The sequence below is a fragment of the Furipterus horrens genome, unplaced genomic scaffold (genome assembly GCF_987537825.1).
Source record: "Furipterus horrens unplaced genomic scaffold, mFurHor1.1.pri manual_scaffold_2, whole genome shotgun sequence".
Taxonomy (NCBI): domain Eukaryota; kingdom Metazoa; phylum Chordata; class Mammalia; order Chiroptera; family Furipteridae; genus Furipterus; species Furipterus horrens.
This window is the reverse complement of record NW_028327172.1, coordinates 191,461,692-191,479,956: the sequence shown is the minus strand read 5'-3', so window position 1 is coordinate 191,479,956 and position 18,265 is coordinate 191,461,692. Positions and strand designations below refer to the sequence as shown.

Sequence of the window (18,265 nt, the reverse complement as noted above, 5' to 3'; positions counted from 1 at the left end):
AAAAACAACTGGAATGCATACTCTGGGTCCCTTGCTTTGCTTACCACAAAGGTCTGTCATATGGATTGAAATAAAACAAGGAGTGGGTGCCTGGGATCGAACACAGCGCCTCAAGAACCTGCGGCTGCACGATCAATGGTGATTCTCTTCCCTCCTCTTAGCGAGCTAGGATTTTATTCCAATATGTTGAGAGAAATGGCTCTGTGTTCAGAGGGCGACTGTAGAGATGACCCAAGCAAGTAAACTGGAAATGACTATAAAACCCAGATCTATGTGTGAACAGGCAGCCAGCTGAATATAGAGACCTGTACTCCTAAGATGCCTAATTTGTGCATAATTCACACCCTGAGATCCTGTTACCCAGAGCAAGAGAGTCTGTGTCCTTACAGTAGTTAACATGTGCCTCTGAGGAGAACACAGTGAAGAGAAGCACATGGAGAAACTGAATTTTAGGTCTTGGCAGGCAACCGTGGGGGTGCAGACCAGTGATTGTCAAATGGTGTGCCATGGCAAACGGGTGTGCAGAAGAATTTTTAAAACATACAGTACCTGACTACTTAGTCACGGGCACTGACCTCTTTTCCCTTAGGTTGTCAAATATAAAAATGACAACAGCCAACACCACAATAGCTGTCTGGTGTGAACGCCCTGTCTCGAACCATAAATGCCTAGGTCATATAATAGAGTTGCATCTTATTGGTCACGTCGCATAATAAGGTTGCATCTGATTGGTTAATTCTTGGTAACAGAAATCCTTATATACAAGTATAGGCACCTGGTACACTTCACTATTGCACACTATGTCCTTGGGTGACATGTGTAATTTTCATCCTAGTCAAAACAATACCTATTTTTGTCAGATCTGTACAAAATGTATTTTTTGGTGTGTCGCAGAATTTTAGTGATTAGTTTCTGCATGCCATGAGATGAAAAAGGTTGAAAATCGCTGGTGTAGAGGAATGAGGCTCTTCCTAAGAATCGCTAGTGGCCGGCCAGCACAGAATGGGTTGGTGAAGCGAGACCGGCAGCCTGTTCTGCTGCTGGAAATTGCTCCAAGTGGATCTCTGTATGTTAGAAAGATGTTCTTATCTGAGTTGAAATCTGGCTCTCTGTCACCTCTCCCCCACTGTTTCTCATTTGTTCAAAACAAATAAGCAAGCAAAAAATTTATTTAATGACCATTTACTTAACACATATTTATGGGATAGTAGGAGCCTAACACTGTTAGGTTGGAGTGAATGAATGAAGAAATGAAGGGGTGGTGGACACTTGAGAAGGGAAGTAAATGTCCTGGAATGGTCACTGTGGCTCGGAAGAGGAGGGCAGACTGAGGAAGAGCAAGACCACCAAAATGTCTAGAGACAGAGCAATGGGGAGGAGGCAGTGCTGTCAGGAAAAAAGAGAACAGAGATTTCCTCTTCTACACAAACCCTTGAAATACCTGTAAGGAGCGAAAGGCCCTTCAGACTTCTGATTTGCAGGTTTCTTCCCACGGATTCCTCTGAATGACTATGATCAGAGAGCCGCATGGCACGGAGTTTAAGGCGGCAGACTCTGGGAGCAGACACCTAAGTCAAATTCTCACCTGTCACTTAGTATCAGGGGGATGTCAGTGAGGCACTTAACATGTCTGTGTATGTGTTCTCATCTGCAAAGTGGTTATAACAACAAGTCTGTTGTGAGGACCCAGTGAGCACATCCTAATGATGCTTATGGCTGATGGAATGGAGTCTGCCTTGACTTCTCCTCTCACTCTTCACAGCCAGTCCTATTGCCTCTACTACCTTCAAAATAGGTTCAGAGTCTGACCACTTCCACCGCTGCCATGCTCCTGTCCCCAGTCACCATTATTCATTGAAATAACCTCCTAAATGGTTCATAGCACAGCAGTCATAGTCCTTCTATGAAAACGTAAGATGCATCATGACTCCTCTCTCTCAAATCCCTTCAATGGCTCTTGATCTGACTATGAGGAAAAGCCACATGCTCTGTGGTGAACATGTCAAGTCAAGGAATGCTGATATTTATATTTACCTTGGTATTATAGTATGTATTATATGTATTAGAGAAGGAAAACTCTGACTCCAAAAAACCTCCGCTGCCTTGCGGCATACCTCTTCAGGGGAAAGGCTAAGGGAGTAAACCCCGACAGAAAATCCGGAGCCGGAGTCCCTAAGGCGGTTTGACGTTGTAGTCAACACCGGCAACTCCTGCGGCGCACCTGAACCCAAGCTGTATTGACTCCGTCTTTCCCTTGGATCCTTCAGCTGCGAAGAGAGGGGGGGTCTGCTGCATGGGCAACAGCAGACCCTCCATATCACCCTGCCCAGGCTCTGTAGCTTCAGCTCCACTGGAGAGGACACTCCAGCATCATCGCAAGATGTCGATTCAACACGGGAGGAGACAGATACCGTGTCACTCCCGAGTCGGACTGCACAGCCATTCTCGGCGGTGCAGATAGACTCTTAAGAAGCTACACATCGTCTCTCGAGACGGACGGCTGCCGCCGCCGCCGCCGCCGACGATTATATGTATTATTGTATAGGTAATATACATATTACAATAGTACTGTTGTATATAATATATACTATATATGCAATATAATATATTGTAATAGTATTTTGCTATGGAAATTAACAGATGAATCAGTAAATTTTATTCAAGATGGTTGGCCAATTATGTATATATATATATATAAATATATATCTGTATACACACACATACAGAGATATAAATTTTTCATATATATATGCATATATGCATGTATGTGACTATATTTTTGATTAAAATATAGTTTTAAGATTAGAAAAGTGTAAACCTAAGGGTAGTTACTTCTTTATGAAATCAATTGGATTGTAATGGAACTAGTGATTTTCTACATATAATAAAAATGTTCAAAAATTGAGTATTGTTACAGACATGTTTTAGGACCTATTATCCTAGCACCCAGGAAATAGTAAATGCAGAATATCTCTCCTTGAGAATTTGAGTGGAATTCTAGTTATCCTCGTTTTCTGGAGTTGCTGCGAGGCTCATTCACACACACACAAACATATATATCAAAGGGCTTCTCAAGCACTAATGAACTACATAAATTTCAAGTATTATTCTTTTCTTTGAATAAATTAAACAGACACATTCTGGACAAGCTAGTCAAGCCTAATGCTGATTAATCTATTTTCATATTTGCAGTGGAGCAAGCTATTTAAACATTATATTCCAAGTATAAGTAGTAAAAAAATAACAAGAAAAAGAACCCTGTTAGCACTCCCCACTGTATATGACATGAACAGAAACGTGATGGAGTACTGACATTCATTTCACTCGGAATTAAACACAGCATCACCGCAAATCTCAAGAGATGATATTAAGTTTTGTGTTTGGTTAATACTGGGAATTCTACAGGCAAGGGTAGAATTATATTTGGTTGGCAAAAGGCCAATCAAACTTCACACTTGTCCTAGAAGTAGGTGGTCAAAAACTCCGTTCTTGTCATCAAAGCTGTTGGCTACAGTTGCTTAAACTATCTGGATCTCAAAATCTCCTGTGTCATTCATTCTGAAGATATTACAGTAAGAAATGAGATAAAATCAGGTCAGATAAAAAAGATATTAAGTTGGAATTGACCTTGGGGAAACAGTGGGTCCAATAAGACAGGGCACATCAAATAGAAAAGAAAGAACTGAATTTTTCAAGTGGCATCATCAGATATAGATCGTCTCTGAGTTTATTTCTTTAGGACAAATGGACTCAGAAACTAAGGTAGGAGAGAAATGCACTCACAGATTTTTCCTGTGTTCTCAAAATACCTGCCATAAATTTTCTAGAGTTCATAGCACGTATTTCAGAAGAAGCCTTCCCTTTTGGTGGAAGGAAGTACATGCTCTTTGATACGTCTGGTTTTGCCGTAATAGTATATAATGTCTAATAAATTTAACCACAAAAAAAATTTTTAATGTGTCTGCATTCTGCTAATTTATAAAAAGCAGGATGCTGTCAGATTAAATTTCATGAACATGATCTATAAACCAGACTGTCAAAAGTGAAAGGTACTCAAGCAGCACTTGGGGGCAACAAACATGTGAAACCACGGGGAAGGCTTCCTGTGACTGTAGGAACACAATGGACTGTAACGGAGCTCACGTTACCTTGATTTGCAAGTTACTGTGAGGTCACAGGAAATCCTGAAATGTTTTCCACATTTTCTTTTATACATTTTATGTCAAATTTCCTGCAACTGAAATCATAAACCCTCCTACTGCTGGAATCTCTTCTGAAGGAAAGGAGATCTCGTGACAGTCCCCCATGACCATCTAATAACTCAGTTCCTACTAGTGGAACAAGAAAGTGAAAGACAGAATTGAAAATGGACTGTGATAAGGCTGAAATGTCAGATGCCCTAATGCTTTCAAAATGGAAAACCAAACTGATGTCATCAAGACAACCTTAAAAGTGCATTTAATCTAGGGACAGCAGACTTTTCTTTAGAATAACAGATAACAGGAGAAATGATAGACTGTCCCAAAGACATAAGCCTACCATTTCCCCAAATCTCTCATCCAAAATGGATGTGTGGATTTATGTTCTAATCTTAAAGTGTGCATTTTCTATATGGGTATTCGTAACATGATTCATACTTCTGACAACCATATTTTATTGTCCCCACCATGTTTATGAAAGGGTAAGGTCAGATTTAAGTAAAATGTCCACGTTTAAAATATTCCCTCAAGATTTATTACAACTGTGGAATTTAAAAATAGCTTTTAAATGGTCAAATGCTCTGTTTTCCTATAAATCCACGCCAAACATTTCTGGTTCATTAATGAATACCCATTTTTAAGGTTTGTTACATCGTGAGTTATGAGGGCACATTACCTCTCCTGACATGTCAGGGGCCATCGGAACAGCAGGCCACAGAGATGAGTAGATTCCAAAAAACACCACCCAGAGTGCGATGCTGCCCCAAATTGCTATGTGGCTGAACTGTGAAGGAAGCAAATTGGAATCAAAAGACTTTTAGGCAGATGGAGAACACAGACACTAATAAAGCTTTCACGAATGCCTTCATTAATTTTTTACTACCTCCATAAAATATTAGCTATGAACATTTCTAAATAATTGGGTGCGTGTTTTAACTGGATCTTTCATTAAGTGCTAATCTCTTTCCACAACAGTTATGATGTCTGTGGCACTGGCATCTGGGATTGTTCTTTCTCTATGTCCTTCAGTGGGTCTTTCTTCTACTCTTATTTTTTTTAATCCCCTACCATCTTTAAGCCTCCTTGACTTTTATTTTTCTGAGCATGTTCTCCCTAAAAGGTGTTAGACACTTGTGTGAATACAACTTGTGTACCCGTGAAAGTCAAATCCAGATTTCTTGTCCTAATCTTTCCCCTGGGCATCAAACTTAGATTTTTCTTTTCTTTTCTTTCCTTTCTTCTTTTTGTTTACTAGGTCTCTCCACCTGAATGTAAATATACTTCAAAACTAAGGTATCTAAAATGGAACTTCCTTTTTCCATACTGGATATTTACAGCTGTTTGAGGACAAATCTTTCACTAATATTAGGAATCTTCAGAATCATTTTGTAATGGGTTTTCTGCCCAACGTCAGTCTCGTGACACACTGTACTAGGAAAAGATTCCTTGTCAGCAAGTTTAAAAGCTTCCACCTTTCCTGGGATATTTACAACATGCAATAATACACTGAAGGTTCTAAGAAGTCTTCTGGCAAATAAACTTGTTTTGCTCAATGTTTCCAAACTAGAATCCCTGGTCTCCCTCCTCTGTCCCTGATCCACCACAATGAACAACCTGTAGAAGGAACTAGGGTTAAGGGATACCTAAAGTCAGAATGACAAACTATAGAAAAAGTGGCAGTAACACCTAAGTAAACGTGACATTTCTTTGTTGTGATTACAGGTACTCTTACCCACGTCCAGTATGATGTTTCCAATCCAGCTTTCAAACACACGGTTATCACCACAAACTGAAACAGAAGGGAAAATGTTATTTTTAAGTAAATAATGATAGTTCATGGAATGACTGAAAGTGAAATGTATAAAGAACAGGTATCTCAGAACTGGATGATCGAACTAGATTATTCACAGCACCTGGTATGTCTAACAAGCAAAGAATCGAGTGAGTTAGCTGGGTGGCCAGCCAGAACTACTTGACCAGTGGTGACATCACACTCCTGCCTCCCCCACTGCCAGCCGGTCCATCCACGAGCTCCTGAGTGTGTGCCTGCCTGCTTCTTGTACGTTTCAGGAACAGTAACAGGGAGTACGCCTGCAGGAACTTGGGTTTTAAAGCTTCCTTTAATTTTGTTTTGTATCATCTTGAATACTTAGGGCCCTTAGTTTCTGAATTTTAAAGATAATTCTAAAAGTAATATAATTGGATATTTAGAACTCTAAACAGTTACTTTGACTTACTTTATAAACTTACTTATTTGAAACTCTGCACAGCAGGATATAAGACCTTATTATATGATGTAAACATCTACTCATCATTGTCGGTGATTATGCTACTAACTCTAAAGTAAGGGAACCAGGTTAACGAACCGCCTGTTTTTCATAGGCAGCATAATGGTGAAGTAGACTTGGCCTGGAGTCAGACCATCATTTATGAGCTGTTTCAGTTAAGGAACAAGGCAAGTTACTAGACATCTCTCTGTCTCAGCTCCTTCACCTGTCAACTGGGATTGATAAAATCCCTTATTGGGATTTGAGCATAAAACACCAAGAATGGTGCTTAGCACTGTACTTTATTTATTATCATCTATTTATAGTTAATAAAATTTCAAACACTGTTAATAATCAGGGGAACTCTGGGGCACATTCAGTGATGAATATTTGATGTTGGTGAAACATCGCCAAAGAGTGGAGACTTCTCCCCCATCATGGTTATCATGAGACTCTAGAATAATCTAAGAATAGTAAAAGCAAAAAAGTATTAACAAGGACAGTACAATAAAACTGAGGAAAAAGGGGAAAGGCAGAGAATAGTGTAGAGAGGGGGCAATAAGAGTAATGAGGAAATAATGAATATAATAGCAACCAAAGTCCTATAAAGCCAGTGAACTTAAGTGGCAGTTTAATAAGCTAATGTAGAATAATCTCTTACTAATCAAAACATCTCATTTCATTCTTAAAGGGAAGTGCAACCAACCCTTACATCCAGAAATGCATGCATTGAAATTTGAAAATAAAATGAGCACATAGGAAAGGATTCCATTTTACATGCGAAACAGGCAAATGTCCTGAACTCACAGTGTAAACAAAGTTTCCCAGCAGCAGATAATCGGAGGTTTTCCCGTTTCCAAACACAGTACCTGCAAGCAAGGAAGAGAAAGGATTGTCAGAAAATAAAACAACAGAGGTCCCTTCAGAATCCTTTCAAAGATAAATAAATTTAGCAGTAGTGAACAAAAGAATGGGAGCCAAGGGCCACACAATGGAGCCAGAAATAAGGCTAAAAAATAAACAACCATACTGTAAAGAGTCTCACAAAGTTACTATAAATATAGTTCACATATTAAAAACAAATTTCTAATAGCCAATATGAAGAAGGAAACCTAACTTGTTAACCAATTCTCAGGATCCAAGAGATTAGAAACAAATCAAACTAATTGTTCAAGCAAAGTTCAATGCTCTGAGCACTGAGACAGGAGAAGGCCTCTGAACCCGTACTTGAGAACTTTGATAATAATATAAGTGAGTGTTTAAGGGAGACTTCTTACTATCGCTCAATGAAGTTGTTGGCATTGAACCAAAGAGATTTGTAAGAGCAACTCACAGACAGCTGTGGAGCACCAAATGATTCCAGGCATATGGTTCTTTGAGGATCTGGCTGTATGTAGGGCTATAGCTTAAGGTATTTAGTTATTCCAGTAATAACTAACAAACATGGCTTTAGATGAGGGGAGTGGTAGCTAACATGTTAAAAGCACTATTACTAATTAAAAAAAAAATCAGATGAAAATTTAAAAAAATAGCAGTAATTCATTGGTATCATTGAAAAACTTAAAACCCACATAATATGTGTAATACAGTATTTTATTTATATACACATTCAATAATATTTATTCAAAGCCTGATATATAAGAGCAAAATATGTTAGGATACAGTATGGGATGGGTTGTGGAGAGTGGTGCTGGTATGGAGAGAAAAGAGTATTGGGGGAGGTTCAGAAACACAAACAAAGTTTGGTTCTGCTACCACGTGCATCCTCTTGCCTAATTTATATCCAATCTATGAAACTCAGTTTCTTCACATAAAAGATGGGGTGAAACTCCCTACCGTGTAGGGGCTATTTTGGTTAAAACGAGGTGACATATGTAGAGTACCAAGCAGGGTGCCCGACACATGGCAGATGTTTCAAAATGTGACCCTTCCCTCTGTACAGTGTTCAGGCAAAAGCAGGCGGGAAGGGCTGCCTGACGGTGGCCCAGGCCTCTAGGAGACTGCCTTTCCCTGTCAGGGTGCACCGGGATTATGGACGAAGGGCCCGATGGGCTACGTCTTGTGGGCGTGTTGTAGACAAGCTTCTAAATGTTTGCAATTAATCTGCAAATTTCCATACACCAAAATTAGCATATTCAGAAATCTATAAAATAACTGAAAATATCTTGATTACTTCCCGACGTGCATGCTTCTGCTGTGGAAGCAAGTTGTCAAAAATAATCATAGTTGGGTCCCACTAAGCCTTCTAATCACCGTTGGTTCTTCATTAGGAAAACAGATTCATTTCAAGATCGCATTGAGAAAAAAATAAAAGCCTCCTGTTTGTCAGGTTGAGCATTTGGATGATTCAGGTGACTCATTTGTTCTCACAGTTTCTGGTCTCTGGACCCGTAACAGTCTTAAAACTTACTGAGGATCCCCAAAAGCTTTGTGGATGTGATTTGGAGCTATAGTTAGCAAAGTAGAAATTAAGATAGAAAATTTAAAGATATGTACTGATATGTTTAAAAAATGACAGTAACAAACCCAATAAATGGTAATATAAACAACAGATTTTATGACAAATAACTGTTTTCCAAAAGAAAAAAAAATGAGAAAATGGACATTGTATTACATTTAAAAAAATCTCATTAATATCTGCTTTAATAGAAATACAGCCAGAGTCTCACTTTAAAAAAAAAATACATGAGGGGAACCCTAACTTCACAGTGAGAGTTATAAAGGGGAGGAGTATTTAAACAATATTTTCCAATAATTGGGCCTTCTTTGGTAGTAGATAAAAACTCAACGAGTAGTTTCTTAAAGAGGTAGAGGCAGTTTCTTAAAGGTTAGTTGCAACGTGGACTTTTCGGAGTCTGTTCCATTAAAATGCATTGGTCCTTTTTGCACTTGGAATGGCTCTTTTATCCACGCATGACACTGTAGCCTCACGAGAGTAGTTGGCTCAGCTCACAACTCAAACAATCCTCAACGCACCTTGATACTTTGGTACCCAGCCAAAGTGCTTTATGTGTATTTTCCATTTTGTCACGCAGAACATGAATGAGATAGATATCAAGTGCAGAGACTTAATAAAAGTATTAGTTTTAGAGTGTCTTCAAGGGTGTTCTTAAAGTGAAACTAGCTTCTTTGGTTGCTTTTTAAATGTCAGTACCTGGCAATGAGGAATGTAATGATACAGTGGCGTCTCTGTTGAGCCAAGGTACCAGCAGTTTTACCCACCATTCATTGCTTCTGTATCAGCAGTGAAAAAGATACATGATGCCTTGGTAATATTATAAAAAATGTGAAACTGTGAAATTTTGACCTCATGGACCTAATGGACTACCCACGTGTCCACAAACCATACTTTGAGATCTGATGCAGTATGTGAAAAAGTAAGTTTATCTGAAAATATAAACTTCAACTGGAGAACTTGTCTATGATCAAGGAATCCTGAATTGTATCCTGGTTTCCAATATCCCATGGCTCCAAAAAGTAGAAGTAATCCAAATATCCATCAACTGATAAATGGGTAACAAGATATGATATAGCCGTTCAATGGAATATTTTTCAGCCAATGCGAGGAATGAAATACTGAGCATGCCATAACACGGATAAGCCAAGGGCACATATTACATGATTCCATTTATATGAAAGGTCCGGAACAGAAAAATCCAGAGAGATAAAAATTAGTGGTTACGAGGGGCTTGGGGAAAGGTGGGGAGCAATGGGAAGTGACTGCTAATGGGTGTGGGTTTCCATTATGGAGTGATGAAAATGCTCTGGCATTAGATAGTGGTGACATTTACATTATTCTGTGAATATACTAAAAACCACTGAGTTGTGTAATTTAAAAAGGTGAATTTTATGGCATGTGAGTTATATCTCAAAAATAAGAAAATCCCATTGTGGTTCTCCTAGCCTGTGGGGTCAATATTGCATACTTTAATTAGATTTCCTACCGCACTCATTTCCGTGGCCTAAAACATGACAAATAATTGCTGTTGTACTGGCCAAGCAATTAATAAAGACACGAGACAAAAATCTCTGATTAGGACATGAATCCACCCTTTCTCACGGCACTCATTCACCCCATTCACGCTGCACGTGCTTGTTAACTCACTGATAATTTTCCAAGTGCCTACACGGAGCCAGGCTCTGTTCTAAGTACTGTCCATAGAACAGAACTACATGAACAATTTCCTGACCTTCTGGAGCTCTGATTCTAACAGAGGAGGAAGACAGTAAAAAATAAGCAAAGATATCAGGCCTCGATCGACAAACACCATGAAGAAGATACGGGACGACGAGGAGCAGTGAGGACAGTGTTGGTGACTCTTTCGGATACAGGTGGCCTGAGCGGGCCACTCTAAGCATGGACCTGCAGAGTGAGGGAGAGCCAGCAGGACTGCCAGGGTGCAGAACGAGGAAGTGCACAGAGGCCGGCAGGAGGAACAGGGAGGGGGAGAATGCGGGGAAAGTCAGATGGAAGAGCCAGCCAAAGTTGGGGCTGTGGATTCTGTTCTCAATGTGATAGAAGGCGGGGAGCGGGGAGAGAGAGAGAGATTGGGAGAGGAAGAGGGAGAGGGAGAGGGAGAGAGAGAGGGGGGGGGGGAGAGGGAGACAGAGAGAGAGACAGATATGAGAGAGAGAGAGAGAGAGAGAGAGAGAGAGAGAGAGAGAGAGAGAGGGAGAGGGAGGGAGAGGGAGAGAGGGAGAGGGAGAGAGAGAGATGAGAGAGACAGAGAGAGAGAGAGGAAGAGAGGGAGAGAGAGAGATGTGAGAGAAACACTGATAGGTTGCCTCCTGTACACGCCCTGATCAGGGATTCAACTTACAACCTAGGTTATGTGCCCTGACTGGGATTCGAACCTTCAACCTTTTGGTGTACAAGATGATGCTCCAATCAACTGAGCCAACCAGACAGGGCAGTGTGTGGGCTTTTGAGGAGAGAGGCACCTAGTCTGATGTACATATTGCAAGGACCACTTTGGCTGCCCAAGGAGAACACGCTGAAGGAGGGCAAGGATGCATGCACAACCCTCTCCTCTGCTGGCAATCATTAACTCACAGTCAGCGAGGCACAGCCTGCAGTACCAACGGGCTGACAAGCCCTCAGGAGGAGCTTTTAATTACTAGAGTTCGGAGCAGAGGCACCGGACAGTCAGCTGTCTTCCTCAGGATCTTAAGACAAGGTCTGCTCTGGGACACAGCAGCTCCAGCTTAAGCATCACAGAGATCTTTTTCTAAAGTGGACACTTAATCATTTTTATGCATATAGGAAATTCACTATGATCCTATCTCTCAAAACTGACAGAATAACATCACTTCTTCAAAGGAAGCAGAGAAAAAGCTTACACTCCAAGATGAACATAAAAAACAGATTAAAACTCATTCAAGACATCAGCTCAAGTCTACTTGAAAAAACCAGCATGTCTGATTAGGTTGAGTATAAAGAGTGTGATACAAGCCTCACAGGTATAATAAAATATTAGCACTATTTTCTTCAAACAATACATCAACACAGGACCAAAAAAGTCCTAAAAGTTAATTCTCTTCAAGTTGGGAAAACATGAGAAACAGAGAAGAAAGGCTTTGCATATATTAAATCACTTTGCTCCCAAAGGAATAATAAAAATCTTTAAAGTGTGTATGGCTTTCGGACGCATGTATTTTAGGTTAAGGAATACCAAATAATGAAACAGTGTTATAACTTTTAACATATATTGACAATGAATTATTTTTCTAAAAAAGTAAAAAGTCATCTCTTAGCATTCATATCCTTTCTACTTACCATACTGAAGGGCTTTTAGTGGAAACCAAAACAGAATAACTGAGTGGAAGAGGCCATTTAAACAATGAACCCAGAAAACCTGAGGGAAAACAAAAATCCATGAGAACCACTTGCGATCAACTAGCTGTGTGAACTCTGACCTTTCTTTTTATCTGGGAGCTAGATTCACAAAACGTGTCTCTGTCGGGCCACCACTGTGAATTAATAGAACTGACAGACACTTTCTGCCTCTTAGACCTTCATGGGTCATTTATTTATTTTTATGTTTCTCAAAATGTTTTTTCAGCTTCACTGAAATTTTTTCTACCTTTTAAAACCAAGTATTAAATGGTTACATTTCTGCTGAAAACGAAAATAAAATTTAAAATAATGCAGATTCTGAAACTCTTTTAAGTGGGACTATTTTCATAATTCCAGAAGAAGAGATGTTTGAAAAGATTATAATTGGGTGAAATCCTTACTTTCTCTTTCTCATGTGCAATGAAAGTGTAAACTTTTCAACGGTAAGGATATAATGCATTCATATCCCCTTTCTCCATACATATGTATCCATATATCCATATATTATATATACTAAAACTAGCTGGTATTACATTTAAATTGTATAATTCCTTAGAGTAAAGCACTGTCAATACAACTAAATTTATAAGAGGCTTTCACAATTTTTAATGCCTGTCAACATCAAATTTTATACAATTATAATATCATTTAATAGTTATTCCTTTCTACATCAATTGTATCTTAAGAACGAGAGAGCAAGCACCACTGGCATTTTCTTTTTCTTTGTAACATGAATATGAACGATTAATTTATAGAAAAAACTTTAGAATTCTTGTGGCCCTTTGAACAACTGCACTTTGTCATTTAAAAGTGATTCTTGCAAACAAAACTTATGCTAAATAAAACTGTCATGTATTAATAGTTTTAAGCTGTTCAAACAACAGAAATTAAGTTGCCTGCCTCCCAAAATTTTCCACTGTGATCTCAATCTCCTTTGTTAGTTCACCCAGCCACACTGGATTGTATGATCCAATTTACGCTCCAATACATTACACATTTGAACTTGTGTTACTCATTAACCTTTGTCTCTTCTCCTCACTATGTCATTACCACAAGTTTTTATTTGACAGAAAGCACAGGTGGGTGCAAGAAAAATTAGTTCTAGTTTTCCATTTTCCTGACCGCTACTTATTGTCACATGCTAATCCCTTAACCCCTGTCATGACCTCAGAACCTCCGACCCTTTTTACCATAACAAACGTCATCATCATTCAGGGCAACAATGCTTCTGCACTGGGGACCCACAGCAACTGCTGTGTGGACAACTATGCACTCTGTAGCCATTTGTCCCTGAATTTTAAAACACTTATGTGAGATTTAATCAAAGAATTTTCGCTGAAATCATTAGAAGGACGTATAAACCCTAAAAAAAAGGTGGGCAACTTATGTATATATAAATGCTCAAATGGATACAGAAGTACAGGGGTCGGCAAAAGTCTGTTTACAGTTGTGAGGACACTAGGGTTTGTTCTTGTTTTGTTTATTTTATTGTTTGTCCCCTTCCATAGGACGACTGTAAACCTACTTTTGCCAACACCTGTATAATCTATTTGGACTGACCTGGTGATTTAAATTAAAACTATACTACCTGCTACACCTTTCCCCGGCCATAAAACCGTGTTCAAGCTGCGATGTGCAAAGCGCCTGAAAGGATGTGACTTTCCAGGACTGCCTTTGAGAAATCCTGTGACAACCTATGTTTATAAGTGAGAGTCCCATGGCCAGTTTTGTGGCTGAGAAGTTAACTCCCTTGAGAGCCCCGAGGTGGAGACCCGTGGCCGAGGTGGATACAATAGTCCAGATATTGAAAATTCTTGTTAATACGTCAGCATGTCTGGGCCATTCCTAGCTCCCAGATCACCTTCTCAGCTCACAGACCATGCCATCGAAAATACCCACCCCAGGTAATGAAAAACGTTACAGCAAGGTGGTGGAATTTAACACAAAATGGCTATCACAAATAAGTTTAAAAAATCCAAAAATAAAACATTCAAAAATAAAAGCACAGACGTTTCATATCATAAATAGTAATAGTTTAAGAGACTAATAAAAATACTTTTCAGAACCAATGGTCTAAGTTCAAGAAGCCTTCAGTTTTTTTTTTTAAATTAACCAAATTCAGTGATTTACAATAATGCCGTCAAGTTGTATGTATGCGCACACCTGGATGTGCACCCACAGCGCATTCAGGAAGACCTAGTCTCAGAAGATGAACAACATCCTGGCTGTAAACCCAACACTGACATTTATGGTGTGAAGTTAGAGGCACTGAAACACCTGTTTCATTTTATTCTCCTGGTATACTGAGAACAAATGTCATTCAGGAGCTTTAAAAATTAATAAATATTTTAAATATTCGACACTAACTGTCCTATTCAAAACACTGAATCTAGGTTACATACAATTATTACTAACATGCTAATAAACATATACTATATTAAATGGGAAAAATTCTGTGAAGAAGCATTATATTTGTTACTTTTATTATAGTTTCAAAAGGACATCTATCTTGGTTGTTAGAAAATTAAAAAAACTTTTCCCTCATACTAAACCAAAATCAGAATTACTAGAAAATACGACTGGAAGTACTTTAGAACATATAGTTTCAGGGAAGTAAACCAGGCAGAAAATGAGCAGTTTTTGTTGTTGGGATGAATCAATGCCACAGATCACAAGAGATGACAGTAGCCCACACCATGTTATGCCATATAGAAACCTGGCATATGATTTTAGATAAAATGTTGCATATTTTATCTTGTATTTAAAATTTTATGACTTGGAAATACCGAGTATAATGACTAAGTGAGTTATTTCCCATAGACTATAACTTTAAATGCTTGATACAAACCATCTAATATTCTAATGAGGACAAAGCTAGTTCACGGAACAGAAAATTAATAAGGAACGCTCTATTACCTCTCACCACTTTACACCTGTAAAGACAGTCCTTGCCCGTCTCGGCTGTCTGATCCCTGTGAACGGTGACCACTTCCCACAGCACTGCAGAGACAGACAGGGCCGAGAGGACATCCAAGGCTGCCTGCCAGACCCAGTTTTCCTGCTGCTGGGCAAATTCCAGTGAATCGTGGTTACATTTTAATTTTATAACAAAATGTAGAAAATCCTTCTCAATCCCTATGTGAACCTTAGGCAAGTCTGACTTGCCAGGGTCAACCCCCTGGAGTTGTTTCCTTGGCTTTGGAAGACCAGACAAGCAATTAGAGCAGTAAAGCCAGTGCCCCCACCCCACCCTGGGCCAGGACATCATAGCCTACCTTGGTGTTGAAGTCCAGGGCGTTCTGAGATGTTTTGTATAATTCAGGATACTTCAACATATTCTCTTTTCTGCATGATCTCTCAAATATTCCAAGGGTTAAGGGAGGCATTGCTGTAAACATCTAAAGAGCACAAACTGGTCATTACACCAAGCAGCCAAAGGCAGGGGGAACTTTTACCTCAAAGTATTCAGTAAAACAGGAAAAGCCAAATGTCTCAAACTTACCACATTATAAAGACCTATACACCATCGCTCAAAGAGGATCTGTCCCGAAAAGCCATTAACAAAGGCAAACCAGATCTAGAAAGAAAACCCAAAAGCCCCCAAATTAGAACCCACAAAAATAAGTACATTGTGTAGAATCTGTTGTGTACTCAACCACTGCATAAGAGCATAATATTTTCATGACTCTCTTCAAAATGGTATTTCTTTGCTTTACCTTTTAATTTGAGGGATGCTTTCATAAAGGATCTGTTATTTAAGTCACAACTGGTTCCACTTGTTGAATGAAAAAAAAAAACAACCTACATCAATAGGCAATCATAGGTTGAAAAAATTTAAATATAATCTTCTAAAATGCACTGCAGGGACTATATTTTATGTTGTTAAATTTTCAGAACTTTATTTGCCTTTTAAAATATGTCCTGATAGTTATTTAAAGATTGATTTTTTATTATAAAATAACATGTTTATTTAGAAAGTAAAATAACTTCTTGTAATAATACCATCATCATTTATTTTCTTCTGTGTTTATTGTATTCATATAGTTCATTTATATAAATTCATAAATTTACCTGACAGGAAGCCTGTTGTATATAGATAGTGTCATGTCCTGCTCCTCCCCCTCTTAATATCATGTAAAATACATTTTCTTAAGTTGTTACATATCCTTTAAAATGATGTTAATGGATGTATAACCTCTACAGGGGGGCTATAACTATTTCTGGATATTTAGCTTGCTTCCAGTTTTTGCTAATATATATAATTCCAAACTGAATATTCTTATATAGAAGTCCCATACATTTCTATTTCTTTAGAATAAATTCTTTTTTTATAATCAAAGGCAGCTTTATTGAAATATAATTGATATACAATTTGGTGAGTTTGAATATATGTGTATACCCATGAAACCATCACCATAATCAAGACAATAGACATAACACCACCTCCAAAAATGTTCTGTGCCCCTTTGTTTTTGTTTGTTTGTTTGTTTAGGATGAATTCAAGTAGAATTAATGGGTCAAAGTATATGAACTTTTAAAATAGTTCTTGGTAATTAAAGCCATCAGAATATGAAATCAGAATTTATATATTAAAATATTTTATAACAAATGTATGCCTTGATAAAAATAGATCTTTAACAGAGCATAATGTTATATATTTTGCAATTGTCTTAAAAACAGAAATCTTAATGTTGGATACAGAATTAAGGGGGACTTATAGAGAGATTTTATCCAATGTGTTTAAGACAAATGCTAACTTAGAGTGATATTAGTAAATCAGTAATTCCTACATTACTTAAAATGTAATTAAAATCATGTTTATCTGGAAGAGTAAAAAGTCTGGCCCAGCAACGAGATTACATAAACACAAACACAAAATCAAAACATAAAAACAACAAAAAACCTGTTTAGAAGAAAGCAGGTTTGACATTCCCGTCCAGGGAATTTTTGAATTGGAGCTGCAGGGACTTTGCTACACTTCACGTTTCATTTAACCTCATTATGGAAGCATGAATTGCTACAAATTCACCATTTATCAATATGTACCCAGGCTGGCCTCCCTGTGAACAGTTTCTGTACCCACATTGATCTTTTTCCTTTTTATAGTGCAAAGGAATGATTGGGCATAGATAAAAATGAATGTTTACGTCATGAGATGAAAAAAACAACAACAAAGTAGCAACAGCATAAGTAGCCCAGGTTGGGTTATTGTTGTAACATACATTCACCACAACAAAAACCTAGAAACTGGAGACAAATCTGAAATTGTTGCTTGCTTTGCCACATACATTTACAGAAAAAATTCGAACATTTGTCCTAAACAAGGAGCCATATCATTCACTTGTGCGTGCAAACTTGAAAAGAATCTTAGCATCTTCATGTGAACTTAAATTTATTCTTTAGGGGTGGTGCTGCTGACTTAGGTTTTTTCTTAAGCATTAAGTATACATAAATCGATAAGACAGACTTCAACGCTTGCTATCGGGTTTTCATATTTGGCCTCTGTGAGATGTGGATTATGTAAATACATATTTGTGATACTCTGGGTGATGGTCATGTTCTCTCTGAGAGTGACTCTGATCTACTGTGGTATTACATACAAAGAAACTTATGGATTTCCTAGGATGTGACGGAAATATAAGGAATTTTTAAACCCAAACTTTCAATTACAGTCTCATTAGTCATGAAGACACAGTCTAATCTTGGTTGGTTTGAAGAAAGTTGAAGAATGTGTATAGCAAATTAGTCTAATGGGTATGGGTCAGCTCAAAGGTTATAGTAACAAATGCATCTGCAATGATTATTACTGAATAACATGAGAAATTTATGTTAATAAATTTATTGTGTGTGAGTAAACATTTATAAATATGAACAATCTCCTAGCTTCTTTGTAAAGAACATGAGGTGCTGATTTGAATGTGTTACTATGAGCTTGGAATTTAAGAATCTCCCTTAATCTACCT

The 18,265-nt window shown here is 38.2% G+C and overlaps 1 protein-coding gene across 8 annotated transcripts in view; it reads right to left on the bottom strand.

The window, feature by feature from the left end:
- Positions 1 to 18,265, bottom strand: part of ATP8A1 (ATPase phospholipid transporting 8A1) — a 219,998-nt gene that overhangs the window by 25,881 nt on the left and 175,852 nt on the right. For all 8 annotated transcript variants that reach the window (XM_090266926.1, XM_090266927.1, XM_090266925.1 and 5 more), the window contains 6 exons: positions 15,805 to 15,879; positions 15,578 to 15,700; positions 12,243 to 12,321; positions 7,274 to 7,335; positions 5,932 to 5,988; positions 4,876 to 4,983 (listed from right to left, as the gene is read on the bottom strand). In XM_090266926.1, coding sequence (XP_090123052.1) covers positions 4,876 to 4,983; positions 5,932 to 5,988; positions 7,274 to 7,335; positions 12,243 to 12,321; positions 15,578 to 15,700; positions 15,805 to 15,879 — 504 coding nt within the window. The remainder of the gene's footprint in view (positions 1 to 4,875; positions 4,984 to 5,931; positions 5,989 to 7,273; positions 7,336 to 12,242; positions 12,322 to 15,577; positions 15,701 to 15,804; positions 15,880 to 18,265) is intronic.